This window comes from Phyllobates terribilis, unplaced genomic scaffold, assembly GCF_046119375.1.
Source record: "Phyllobates terribilis strain yellow unplaced genomic scaffold, ASM4611937v1 Scaffold_12__6_contigs__length_324123572, whole genome shotgun sequence".
NCBI lineage: Eukaryota > Metazoa > Chordata > Amphibia > Anura > Dendrobatidae > Phyllobates > Phyllobates terribilis.
In genome coordinates, this window is record NW_027362772.1 from 323,114,773 (window position 1) to 323,130,979 (window position 16,207).

Below are 16,207 nucleotides of genomic sequence, written 5' to 3' on the forward strand. Positions count from 1 at the left end.
TATTATATAGAGTCATTACACACAGAGGGATCTATTGTATAGAGTCATTACACACAGAGGGATCTATTGTATAGAGTCATTACACACAGAGGGATCTATTATATAGAGTCATTACAGAGGGATCTATTATATAGAGTCATTACACACAGAGGGATCTATTGTATAGAGTCATTACACACAGAGGGATCTATTATATAGAGTCATTACACACAGAGGGATCTATTATATAGAGTCATTACACACAGAGGGATCTATTATATAGAGTCATTACACACAGAGGGATCTATTATATAGAGTCATTACAAGCTGAGGGATCTATTATATAGAGTCATTACACGCAGAGGGATCTATTATATAGAGTCATTACACACACAGAGGGATCTATTATATAGAGTCATTACACACAGAGGGATCTATTATATAGAGTCATTACACACAGAGGGATCTATTATATAGAGTCATTACACACAGAGGGATCTATTATAGAGTCATTACACACAGAGTAATCTACTATATAGAGTCATTACACACAGAGGGATCTATTATATAGAGTCATTACAAGCTGAGGGATCTATTATATAGAGTCATTACACACAGAGGGATCTATTATATAGAGTCATTACACACAGAGTGATCTATTATATAGAGTCATTACACACAGAGGGATCTATTATATAGAGTCATTACACACAGAGGGATCTATTATATAGAGTCATTACAAGCTGAGGGATCTATTATATAGAGTCATTACACGCAGAGGGATCTATTATATAGAGTCATTACACACACAGAGGGATCTATTATATAGAGTCATTACACACAGAGGGATCTATTATATAGAGTCATTACACACAGAGGGATCTATTATATAGAGTCATTACACACAGAGGGATCTATTATAGAGTCATTACACACAGAGTAATCTACTATATAGAGTCATTACACACAGAGGGATCTATTATATAGAGTCATTACAAGCTGAGGGATCTATTATATAGAGTCATTACACGCAGAGGGATCTATTATATAGAGTCATTACACACAGAGGGATCTATTATATAGAGTCATTACACACAGGGATCTATTATATAGAGTCATTACACACAGAGGGATCTATTCTATAGAGTCATTACACACAGAGGGATCTATTATATAGAGTCATTACACACAGAGTGATCTATTATATAGAGTCATTACACACAGAGGGATCTATTATATAGAGTCATTACAGACAGAGGGATCTATTATATAGAGTCGTTACACACAGAGGGATCTATTATATAGAGTCATTACAGACAGAGGGATCTATTATATAGAGTCATTACACACAGAGGGATCTATTATATAGAGTCATTACACACAGAGGGATCTATTGTATAGAGTCATTACACACAGAGTGATCTATTATATAGTCATTACAGAGTGATCTATTATATAGAGTCATTACACACAGAGGGATCTATTATATAGAGTCATTACACACAGAGGGATCTATTGTATAGAGTCATTACACACAGAGGGATCTATTATATAGTCATTACACACAGAGGGATCTATTGTATAGAGTCATTACACACAGAGGGATCTATTATATAGAGTCATTACACACAGAGGGATCTATTATATAGAGTCATTACACACAGAGGGATCTATTATATAGAGACATTACCCACAGAGCGATCTATTATATAGAGTAATTACCCACAGAGCGATCTATTATATAGAGTCATTACACACAGAGGGATCTATTGTATAGAGTCATTACACACAGAGGGATCTATTATATAGAGTCATTACACACAGAGGGATCTATTGTATAGAGTCATTACACACAGAGGGATCTATTGTATAGAGTCATTACACACAGAGGGATCTATTATATAGAGTCATTACAGAGGGATCTATTATATAGAGTCATTACACACAGAGGGATCTATTGTATAGAGTCATTACACACAGAGGGATCTATTATATAGAGTCATTACACACAGAGGGATCTATTATATAGAGTCATTACAAGCTGAGGGATCTATTATATAGAGTCATTACACACAGAGGGATCTATTATATAGAGTCATTACACACAGAGGGATCTATTATATAGAGTCATTACACACAGAGGGATCTATTATATAGAGTCATTACAAGCTGAGGGATCTATTATATAGAGTCATTACACGCAGAGGGATCTATTATATAGAGTCATTACACACACAGAGGGATCTATTATATAGAGTCATTACACACAGAGGGATCTATTATATAGAGTCATTACACACAGAGGGATCTATTATATAGAGTCATTACACACAGAGGGATCTATTATAGAGTCATTACACACAGAGTAATCTACTATATAGAGTCATTACACACAGAGGGATCTATTATATAGAGTCATTACAAGCTGAGGGATCTATTATATAGAGTCATTACACGCAGAGGGATCTATTATATAGAGTCATTACACACAGAGGGATCTATTATATAGAGTCATTACACACAGAGGGATCTATTATATAGAGTCATTACACACAGAGGGATCTATTATATAGAGTCATTACACACAGAGGGATCTATTCTATAGAGTCATTACACACAGAGGGATCTATTATATAGAGTCATTACACACAGGGATCTATTATATAGAGTCATTACACACAGAGGGATCTATTTTATAGAGTCATTACACACAGAGGGATCTATTATATAGAGTTATTACAGACAGAGGGATCTATTATATAGAGTCATTACACACAGAGGGATCTATTATATAGAGTCATTACAGACAGAGGGATCTATTATATAGAGTCGTTACACACAGAGGGATCTATTATATAGAGTCATTACAGACAGAGGGATCTATTATATAGAGTCATTACACACAGAGGGATCTATTATATAGAGTCATTACACACAGAGCGATCTATTATATAGAGTCATTACACACAGAGGGATCTATTGTATAGAGTCATTACACACAGAGTGATCTATTATATAGTCATTACAGAGTGATCTATTATATAGAGTCATTACACACAGAGGGATCTATTGTATAGAGTCATTACACACAGAGGGATCTATTGTATAGAGTCATTACACACAGAGGGATCTATTATATAGTCATTACACACAGAGGGATCTATTGTATAGAGTCATTACACACAGAGGGATCTATTATATAGAGTCATTACACACAGAGGGATCTATTATATAGAGTTATTACAGACAGAGGGATCTATTATATAGAGTCATTACACACAGAGGGATCTATTATATAGAGTCATTACAGACAGAGGGATCTATTATATAGAGTCGTTACACACAGAGGGATCTATTATATAGAGTCATTACAGACAGAGGGATCTATTATATAGAGTCATTACACACAGAGGGATCTATTATATAGAGTCATTACACACAGAGCGATCTATTATATAGAGTCATTACACACAGAGGGATCTATTGTATAGAGTCATTACACACAGAGTGATCTATTATATAGTCATTACAGAGTGATCTATTATATAGAGTCATTACACACAGAGGGATCTATTATATAGAGTCATTACACACAGAGGGATCTATTGTATAGAGTCATTACACACAGAGGGATCTATTATATAGTCATTACACACAGAGGGATCTATTGTATAGAGTCATTACACACAGAGGGATCTATTATATAGAGTCATTACAGAGGGATCTATTATATAGAGTCATTACACACAGAGGGATCTATTATATAGAGTCGTTACACACAGAGGGATCTATTATATAGAGTCATTACAGACAGAGGGATCTATTATATAGAGTCATTACACACAGAGGGATCTATTATATAGAGTCATTACACACAGAGCGATCTATTATATAGAGTCATTACAAGCTGAGGGATCTATTATATAGAGTCATTACACACAGAGGGATCTATTATATAGAGTCATTACACACAGAGCGATCTATTATATAGAGTCATTACACACAGAGGGATCTATTGTATAGAGTCATTACACACAGAGCGATCTATTATATAGAGTCATTACACACAGAGGGATCTATTGTATAGAGTCATTACACACAGAGGGATCTATTGTATAGAGTCATTACACACAGAGGGATCTATTATATAGAGTCATTACAGAGGGATCTATTATATAGAGTCATTACACACAGAGGGATCTATTATATAGAGTCATTACAAGCTGAGGGATCTATTATATAGAGTCATTACACACAGAGGGATCTATTATATAGAGTCATTACACACAGAGGGATCTATTATATAGAGACATTACACACAGAGCGATCTATTATATAGAGTAATTACCCACAGAGCGATCTATTATATAGAGTCATTACACACAGAGGGATCTATTGTATAGAGTCATTACACACAGAGGGATCTATTATATAGAGTCATTACACACAGAGGGATCTATTGTATAGAGTCATTACACACAGAGGGATCTATTGTATAGAGTCATTACACACAGAGGGATCTATTATATAGAGTCATTACACACAGAGGGATCTATTGTATAGAGTCATTACACACAGAGGGATCTATTATATAGAGTCATTACACACAGAGGGATCTATTATATAGAGTCATTACAAGCTGAGGGATCTATTATATAGAGTCATTACACACAGAGGGATCTATTATATAGAGTCATTACACACAGAGGGATCTATTATATAGAGTCATTACACACAGAGGGATCTATTATATAGAGTCATTACACACAGAGGGATCTATTATATAGAGTCATTACAAGCTGAGGGATCTATTATATAGAGTCATTACACGCAGAGGGATCTATTATATAGAGTCATTACACACACAGAGGGATCTATTATATAGAGTCATTACACACAGAGGGATCTATTATATAGAGTCATTACACACAGAGGGATCTATTATATAGAGTCATTACACACAGAGGGATCTATTATAGAGTCATTACACACAGAGTAATCTACTATATAGAGTCATTACACACAGAGGGATCTATTATATAGAGTCATTACAAGCTGAGGGATCTATTATATAGAGTCATTACACGCAGAGGGATCTATTATATAGAGTCATTACACACAGAGGGATCTATTATATAGAGTCATTACACACAGAGGGATCTATTATATAGAGTCATTACACACAGAGGGATCTATTCTATAGAGTCATTACACACAGAGGGATCTATTATATAGAGTCATTACACACAGGGATCTATTATATAGAGTCATTACACACAGAGGGATCTATTTTATAGAGTCATTACACACAGGGATCTATTATATAGAGTTATTACAGACAGAGGGATCTATTATATAGAGTCATTACACACAGAGGGATCTATTATATAGAGTCATTACAGACAGAGGGATCTATTATATAGAGTCGTTACACACAGAGGGATCTATTATATAGAGTCATTACAGACAGAGGGATCTATTATATAGAGTCATTACACACAGAGGGATCTATTATATAGAGTCATTACACACAGAGCGATCTATTATATAGAGTCATTACACACAGAGGGATCTATTGTATAGAGTCATTACACACAGAGTGATCTATTATATAGTCATTACAGAGTGATCTATTATATAGAGTCATTACACACAGAGGGATCTATTATATAGAGTCATTACACACAGAGGGATCTATTGTATAGAGTCATTACACACAGAGGGATCTATTATATAGTCATTACAGAGTGATCTATTATATAGAGTCATTACACACAGAGGGATCTATTATATAGGGTCATTACACACAGAGGGATCTATTATATAGAGTCATTACACACAGAGGGATCTATTATATAGAGTCATTACACACAGAGGGATCTATTGTATAGAGTCATTACACACAGAGGGATCTATTATATAGAGTCATTACACACAGAGGGATCTATTATATAGAGTCATTACACACAGAGCGATCTATTATATAGAGTCATTACACACAGAGGGATCTATTGTATAGAGTCATTACACACAGAGGGATCTATTATATAGAGTCATTACACACAGAGGGATCTATTATATAGGGTCATTACACACAGAGGGATCTATTATATAGAGTCATTACACACAGAGTGATCTATTATATAGAGTCATTACACACAGAGTGATCTATTATATAGAGCCATTACACACAGAGGGATCTATTATATAGTCATTACACACAGAGGGATCTATTATATAGGGTCATTACACACAGAGCGATCTATTATATAGAGTCATTACACGCAGAGGGATCTATTATATAGAGTCATTACACGCAGAGGGATCTATTATATAGAGTCATTACACACAGAGGGATCTATTATATAGAGTCATTACACACAGAGGGATCTATTATATAGAGTCATTACACACAGGGGGATCTATTATATAGAGTCATTACACACAGAGGGATCTATTATATAGAGTCATTACACACAGAGGGATCTATTATATAGAGTCATTACACACAGGGATCTATTCTATAGAGTCATTCCACACAGGGGGATCTATTATATAGAGTCATTACACACAGGGATCTATTATATAGAGCCATTACACACAGAGGGATCTATTATATAGAGTCATTACACACAGGGGGATCTATTATATAGAGTCATTACACACAGAGATCTATTATATAGAGCCATTACACACAGAGAGATCTATTATATAGAGTCATTACACACAGAGTGATCTATTATATAGAGCCATTACACACAGAGGGATCTATTATATAGTCATTACACACAGAGGGATCTATTATATAGAGTCATTACACGCAGAGGGATCTATTATATAGAGTCATTACACACAGAGGGATCTATTATATAGAGTCATTACACAGAGGGATCTATTATATAGAGTCATTACACACAGAGGGATCTATTATATAGAGTCATTACACACAGAGGGATCTATTATATAGAGTCATTACACACAGAGGGATCTATTATATAGAGTCATTACACACAGAGGGATCTATTATATAGAGTCATTACACACAGAGGGATCTATTATATAGTCATTACACACAGAGGGATCTATTATACAGAGTCATTACACACAGAGGGATCTATTATATAGAGTCATTACACACAGAGGGATCTATTATATAGAGTCATTACACACAGAGGGATCTATTATATAGAGTCATTACACACAGAGGGATCTATTATATAGAGTCATTACACACAGAGGGATCTATTATATAGTCATTACACATAGAGGGATCTATTATATAGAGTCACTACACACAGAGGGATCTATTATATAGAGTCATTACACACAGAGGGATCTATTATATAGGGTCATTACAGACAGAGGGATCTATTATATAGAGTAATTACACACAGAGGGATCTATTATATAGAGTCATTACACACAGAGGGATCTATTATATAGAGTCATTACAGACAGAGGGATCTATTATATAGTCATTACACACAGAGGGATCTATTATATAGAGTCATTACAGACAGAGGGATCTATTATATAGTCATTACACACAGAGGGATCTATTATATAGAGTCATTACACACAGAGGGATCTATTATATAGAGTCATTACACACAGAGGGATCTATTATATAGAGTCATTACACACAGAGCGATCTATTATATAGAGTCATTACACACAGAGGGATCTATTGTATAGAGTCATTACACACAGAGTGATCTATTATATAGTCATTACAGAGTGATCTATTATATAGAGTCATTACACACAGAGGGATCTATTATATAGAGACATTACACACAGAGCGATCTATTATATAGAGTCATTACCCACAGAGCGATCTATTATATAGAGTCATTACACACAGAGTGATCTATTATATAGTCATTACAGAGTGATCTATTATATAGAGTCATTACACACAGAGGGATCTATTGTATAGAGTCATTACACACAGAGGGATCTATTATATAGAGTCATTACACACAGAGGGATCTATTATATAGAGACATTACACACAGAGAGATCTATTATATAGAGTCATTACCCACAGAGCGATCTATTATATAGTCATTACACACAGAGGGATCTATTGTATAGAGTCATTACACACAGAGGGATCTATTATATAGAGTCATTACACACAGAGGGATCTATTATATAGAGTCATTACACACAGAGGGATCTATTATATAGAGACATTACACACAGAGCGATCTATTATATAGAGTAATTACCCACAGAGCGATCTATTATATAGAGTCATTACACACAGAGGGATCTATTGTATAGAGTCATTACACACAGAGGGATCTATTATATAGAGTCATTACACACAGAGGGATCTATTGTATAGAGTCATTACACACAGAGGGATCTATTGTATAGAGTCATTACACACAGAGGGATCTATTATATAGAGTCATTACAGAGGGATCTATTATATAGAGTCATTACACACAGAGGGATCTATTGTATAGAGTCATTACACACAGAGGGATCTATTATATAGAGTCATTACACACAGAGGGATCTATTATATAGAGTCATTACAAGCTGAGGGATCTATTATATAGAGTCATTACACACAGAGGGATCTATTATATAGAGTCATTACACACAGAGGGATCTATTATATAGAGTCATTACACACAGAGGGATCTATTATATAGAGTCATTACACACAGAGGGATCTATTATATAGAGTCATTACAAGCTGAGGGATCTATTATATAGAGTCATTACACGCAGAGGGATCTATTATATAGAGTCATTACACACACAGAGGGATCTATTATATAGAGTCATTACACACAGAGGGATCTATTATATAGAGTCATTACACACAGAGGGATCTATTATATAGAGTCATTACACACAGAGGGATCTATTATAGAGTCATTACACACAGAGTAATCTACTATATAGAGTCATTACACACAGAGGGATCTATTATATAGAGTCATTACACACAGAGGGATCTATTATATAGAGTCATTACAAGCTGAGGGATCTATTATATAGAGTCATTACACGCAGAGGGATCTATTATATAGAGTCATTACACACAGAGGGATCTATTATATAGAGTCATTACACACAGAGGGATCTATTATATAGAGTCATTACACACAGAGGGATCTATTCTATAGAGTCATTACACACAGAGGGATCTATTATATAGAGTCATTACACACAGGGATCTATTATATAGAGTCATTACACACAGAGGGATCTATTTTATAGAGTCATTACACACAGAGGGATCTATTATATAGAGTCATTACAGACAGAGGGATCTATTATATAGAGTCATTACACACAGAGGGATCTATTATATAGTCATTACAGACAGAGGGATCTATTATATAGAGTCGTTACACACAGAGGGATCTATTATATAGAGTCATTACAGACAGGGATCTATTATATAGAGTCATTACACACAGAGGGATCTATTATATAGAGTCATTACACACAGAGCGATCTATTATATAGAGTCATTACACACAGAGGGATCTATTGTATAGAGTCATTACACACAGAGTGATCTATTATATAGTCATTACAGAGTGATCTATTATATAGAGTCATTACACACAGAGGGATCTATTATATAGAGTCATTACACACAGAGGGATCTATTGTATAGAGTCATTACACACAGAGGGATCTATTATATAGTCATTACAGAGTGATCTATTATATAGAGTCATTACACACAGAGGGATCTATTATATAGGGTCATTACACACAGAGGGATCTATTATATAGAGTCATTACACACAGAGGGATCTATTATATAGAGTCATTACACACAGAGGGATCTATTGTATAGAGTCATTACACACAGAGGGATCTATTATATAGAGTCATTACACACAGAGGGATCTATTATATAGAGTCATTACACACAGAGCGATCTATTATATAGAGTCATTACACACAGAGGGATCTATTGTATAGAGTCATTACACACAGAGGGATCTATTATATAGAGTCATTACACACAGAGGGATCTATTATATAGGGTCATTACACACAGAGGGATCTATTATATAGAGTCATTACACACAGAGGGATCTATTATATAGAGTCATTACACACAGAGGGATCTATTGTATAGAGTCATTACACACAGAGGGATCTATTATATAGAGTCATTACACACAGAGGGATCTATTATATAGAGTCATTACACACAGAGCGATCTATTATATAGAGTCATTACACACAGAGGGATCTATTGTATAGAGTCATTACACACAGAGGGATCTATTATATAGAGACATTACACACAGAGCGATCTATTATATAGAGTCATTACACACAGAGCGATCTATTATATAGAGTCATTACACACAGAGGGATCTATTGTATAGAGTCATTACACACAGAGGGATCTATTATATAGAGTCATTACCCACAGAGCGATCTATTATATAGAGTCATTACACACAGAGGGATCTATTGTATAGAGTCATTACACACAGAGGGATCTATTATATAGAGTCATTACACACAGAGGGATCTATTATATAGAGTCATTACACACAGAGGGATCTATTATATAGAGACATTACACACAGAGCGATCTATTATATAGAGTCATTACCCACAGAGCGATCTATTATATAGAGTCATTACACACAGAGGGATCTATTGTATAGAGTCATTACACACAGAGGGATCTATTATATAGAGTCATTACACACAGAGGGATCTATTATATAGAGTCATTACACACAGAGGGATCTATTGTATAGAGTCATTACACACAGAGGGATCTATTATATAGAGTCATTACACACAGAGGGATCTATTATATAGAGTCATTACACACAGAGGGATCTATTGTATAGAGTCATTACACACAGAGGGATCTATTATATAGAGTCATTACACACAGAGGGATCTATTGCATAGAGTCATTACACACAGAGTAATCTATTATATAGAGTCATTACACACAGAGGGATCTATTATATAGAGTCATTACAAGCTGAGGGATCTATTATATAGAGTCATTACACACAGAGGGATCTATTATATAGAGTCATTACACACAGAGGGATCTATTATATAGAGTCATTACACACAGAGGGATCTATTATATAGAGTCATTACAAGCTGAGGGATCTATTATATAGAGTCATTACACGCAGAAGGATCTATTATATAGAGTCATTACACACAGAGGGATCTATTATATAGAGTCATTACACACAGAGGGATCTATTATATAGAGTCATTACACACAGAGGGATCTATTATATAGAGTCATTACACACAGAGGGATCTATTATAGAGTCATTACACACAGAGTAATCTACTATATAGAGTCATTACACACAGAGGGATCTATTATATAGAGTCATTTCACACAGAGGGATCTATTATATAGAGTCATTACAAACTGAGGGATCTATTATATAGAGTCATTACACGCAGAGGGATCTATTATATAGAGTCATTACACACAGAGGGATCTATTATATAGAGTCATTACACACAGAGGGATCTATTGTATAGAGTCATTACACACAGAGGGATCTATTCTATAGAGTCATTACACACAGAGGGATCTATTATATAGAGTCATTACACACAGGGATCTATTATATAGAGTCATTACACACAGAGGGATCTATTTTATAGAGTCATTACACACAGAGGGATCTATTATATAGAATCATTACACACAGAGGGATCTATTATATAGAGTCGTTACACACAGAGGGATCTATTATATAGAGTCATTACACACAGAGGGATCTATTATATAGAGTCATTACACACTTTTTGATGATATTCTAATTTTGTGAGATGCGCCTGTATATACAGGTTGGAGCAGCCATCTCCATTAAAGCCCTAATTACAATTATCTAATGATCTGGCAGAATGAGAACAGATGAAGCTGAGCAGACACAAGTCCCAGCAGTCCAATGGTTTATCTCCACCACGCTTGTGCTGCGCAGCAGCCACCATGGCATTAACACCGCGTCGCGCCACCCAGTATCATGGCAGATTACAACATATGTACAACTCCTATCTACAGTTATTATACTTGCATTAAAGTCTCCGGGATCCAGCGCCACTCCTCTTCTCCGGGATCCAGCGCCGCTCCTCTTCTCCGGGATCCAGCGCCGCTCCTCTTCTCCGGGATCCAGCGCCGCTCCTCTTCTCCGGGATCCAGCGCCGCTCCTCTTCAGTGACGTCACCGCTCTTCTCTTTCTACACGTGACCTGAGACGTCTCTTACAATGTAAATCTATGGAGTCTCGTTCTGACATAGACCTCCATTGTAAGAGACGTCCGGCTCACGCATAAAGTTAGAGCAGTGACGTCACTGAAGAGGAGCGGCGCTGGATCCCGGAGAAGAGGAGCAGCGCTGGATCCCGGAGAAGAGGAGCGGCGCTGGATCCCGGAGAAGAGGAGCGGCACTGGATCCCGGAGAAGAGGAGCGGCGCTGGATCCCGGAGAAGAGGAGCGGCGCTGGATCCCGGAGAAGAGGAGCGGCGCTGGATCCCGGAGAAGAGGAGCGGCGCTGGATCCCGGAGAAGAGGAGCGGCACTGGATCCCGGAGAGATGGCGGCAGGCGAGGATATTAAGACATTTAATGAATGAACAACTAGCGGGCGGCTCCTTTAAGTTCAGGGAACCGTCATTTTTATCCACTACATTCGTAGGAGTTTTTTTCTTTTTTTTCTGTTGAACCAAAAAAGCTTCTGATATTTAGGAAATTCACTTCTGTCAGTGTCCAGTTATATCAGTGACAAGTGGGGGTGTCCTTGCTTTACCAAAAGAGAACAATAACTCTGTCCCTGTGTGATCTCTGCCGGCGTTACACATGGGGCACGGCCCCTCTCTGATGGCGTTACATATAGGGCACGGCCCCTCTCTGCTGGCGTTACACACGGGGCACGGCCCCTCTCTGCCGGCGTTACACACGGGGCACGGACCCTCTCTCTGCCGGCGTTACACACGGGGCACGGCCCCTCTCTGCCGGCGTTACACTCGGGGCACGGCCCCTCTCTCTGCCGGCGTTACACACGGGGCACGGCCCCTCTCTGCCGGCGTTATACACGGGGCACGGCCCCTCTCTGCCGGCGTTACACACGGGGCACGGCCCCTCTCTGCCGGCGTTATACACGGGGCACGGCCCCTCTCTGCCGGCGTTACACACGGGGCACGGCCCCTCTCCGCCGGCATTACACACGGGGCACGGCCCCTCTCTGCCGGCGTTACACACTGGGCACGGCCCCTCTCTGCCGGCGTTACACACTGGGCATGGCCTCTCTCTGCCGGCGTTACCCACTGGGCACGGCCCCTCTCCGCCGGCATTACACACTGGGCACGGCCCCTCTCCGCCGGCGTTACACACTGGGCACGGCCCCTCTCCGCCGGCGTTACACACGGGGCACGGCCCCTCTCCGCCGGCGTTACATATGGAACACACATATAGATATCTACAATAGTGTTCAAAATAATAGCAGTGCGTTCACAAACATGAGTTATCACAAAATCTTTCTCCTAGTTGTTATTTCCAGCATTGGGAACATTGCTCACTGTTTTCTAATTCAAGAAGAGAAATCTAGATATTTTCTGTAAAGTCGTTAAAAATTAACAGAAAATGAACATTGTTCTGTTCTATAAAACAGTAGTGTCTGCATTTGTCCTTACAAACTCACAATATGTCTCTTCTTTTTTTTTGAGGCTTCAGCATTCCTGTGAATCACTAACCTAATATTTAGTTATTGCCCACAGTTTTTTAGAACTGCTTCACATCTATGTTGCATAGAGTCAACCAACTTCTGGCCCCTGTCAGCTGTTATTCCTGCCCAGGAGGCTTTCACTACATCACACAATTTTTTGCCATTTTTTGGCTTTGCCTCAGAAACGGCATTTTTGATGTCCCCCCACAAGTGTTCTATCGGATTATGGTCCGGGAATTGGGCTGGCCGCTCCATAACCTCAATTTTGTTGGACTGGAACCAAGATTTTGCTCGTTTACTGATGTGTTTAGGGTCATTTTCTTGTTTTAACTCCCATTTCAAGGGCATATCCTCAAGGTAAGGCAATATGACCTCTTCAAGTATTTTAATATCAGCAAAATGGTCCATGATCCCTGGTATGCGGTAAATAGGTCCGGCACCATAGTAAGAGAAACATGCCCATATCATGATGCTTCCACCATGCTTCACTGTCTTCAGAGTGTACTGTGGCTGAATGCAGAGTTTGGGGGTCGTCTGACGAACTGTCTGTGGTGCTTGGACCCAAAAAGAACAATTTTACTTTCAACAGTCCACAAAATGTTTCTCCATTACTCTTTAGGCCAGTTGATGTGTTGTTTTGCAAATTGTATCCGCTTCAGTACATGTTTTTTTTTTTAACAGTGGGACTTTGCGGGGACTCCATTGTAAGAGATTAGATTCAAACAGGCGTCTTCTAACTGTCACAGTCCTCACAGGTAACTGGAGACTGTCTGTGATCATCCTGGAGCTGATCATTGGCTGAGCCTTTGCCATTCTGGCTATTCTTCCATCCATTCGAATAGTAGTCTTCAGTTTTCTTCCACGTCTCTCTGGTTTTGCTTTCCATTATAAAGCATTGGAGATCATTTTATCTGAAGCCTATCATTGTCTGCACTTCTTTATAAGTTTTACCCTCTCCAATCAACTGTTTAATCAAAGTCCGCTGTTCTTCTGAACAATGTCTGGAACGACCCATATTTCTCAGGCTTTCAAGGAGAAATGCATGTACAACATGTGCCAGCTTCACCCTTATATAAGGGCCCCCTGATTCCCACCTGTTTCTTCACAGAATGATTGACCGCACTGATTGACCTCCAAACTGCTATTATATTGAACACCCCCCGTACAATTAATTATTCAGATACACAGAGTCAGAAACCTGCAGATCATGAATGCGGAGTCTGGTGGTTTTCTTACAATCTACGGCACCAACTGGTAAATTGTTAAACATGTGGTGATATAATTTATACCAAAGCACTGATTAATCTGGGCAGTCACATTAAACTGCTATTATTTTGAACACTACTGTACGTCACATCAGAGGTATATTGTGTAAGTTGCAGATGGCATTTGCTATATTCACTTATCTTTAGGTGACATTCCAGGTGTCGGATTCTTTGCAGTGACTGGCACCGGGGGATAATAGCGGGGCACGTACCTGCAGCCCCCCATCGCCTCGCTTTCCCTAGAGGCATGCACATTCTTTCATCCATACACTTTGCAGTATCCCACTTTTAGCATCGGGAAGCAGCAGTGAAGACGTGAACCGGCGGCCACTTACCTAGGGAGAGAAAGAGAGATGGGTGAGCAGAAGGCAAGAACCATGGCGTCTAGTGCACACGTGGGGGGTATCAAACATTGGGGCCCATTGGAGTTTAACCCTTGCAGCCCTCATTCCCGTCAGCCGCCAGTCCCTCCAGCTCTGGAGAGGTCACTTCCCTGCGTCCTTGGCCGATCGGCTTCTGGAAGCCACATTTACTGATAAGATCAAGGAGAACAGGAACAGAGAACTTACAGAGGACGGATGAAGGGGACGTGAAGGGATGAAATACCCGTAAATATCAAAGGCCCACTCTCTACAAACTTCTTAATCACGCAGGCTTTTTCTTGTTTTTACTCAAGGTGGCAATTATTCCTTGCCGACCCCGCAGAGCATCAATCTATAGAGGGACAGCATTCATGAGCAAACAGCAGGCAGGTCATCGCTACACATGATTGTCTGCAGAGCATCGCTTCACCACTGCAGAAAATTAAAGCAAAAACTGATAACCGGCCCCGACAAATGACTGGCACAGCAGAGACGAGTGGTGCAGCGACACTCCAGCTGCCGGATAATCAGCCCATCTCTGCGCTATATTACAGTCAGTGAAGTGAACCACCTCCCGCCATGAGGCGGACTCGGCTCCCACACCGTAGCTTCCGTCACCTCTAATGTCTTCTTAATCACTTCTGACTTTTACAGATTAAATCCTCCTAAAGGATGATGAAAAAATAACAGATCAGAACCTTCAGCAGAGGAAGAGTTCAGCAAGGGACGGGGAGCTCAGTACTGAACTCCACGACACTGCCGGAGTGGGAGATCGTCACGAGGAGGTGACACCAGGACAGGGAGCTCAGCACTGAACTCCACGACACAGCCGGAGTAGGAGATCGTCATGAGGAGGTGACACCAGGACAGGGAGCTCAGTACTGAACTCC

General features: G+C 38.9%; 1 protein-coding gene across 11 annotated transcripts in view; it reads right to left on the reverse strand.

The window, feature by feature from the left end:
• Nucleotides 1-16,207, reverse strand: part of NTM (neurotrimin) — a 943,285-nt gene that overhangs the window by 629,638 nt on the left and 297,440 nt on the right. The window contains exon 1 of one of the 11 annotated variants that reach the window (XM_073657484.1): nt 15,168-15,237. The exons of the other annotated variants lie outside the window; for them this stretch is intronic. Within the exon in view, the coding sequence (XP_073513585.1) occupies nt 15,168-15,222 (55 nt within the window). The 5' untranslated portion in view covers nt 15,223-15,237. Of the gene's footprint in view, nt 1-15,167; nt 15,238-16,207 lie in introns of those variants that run through there. 11 annotated transcript variants of the gene reach the window in all.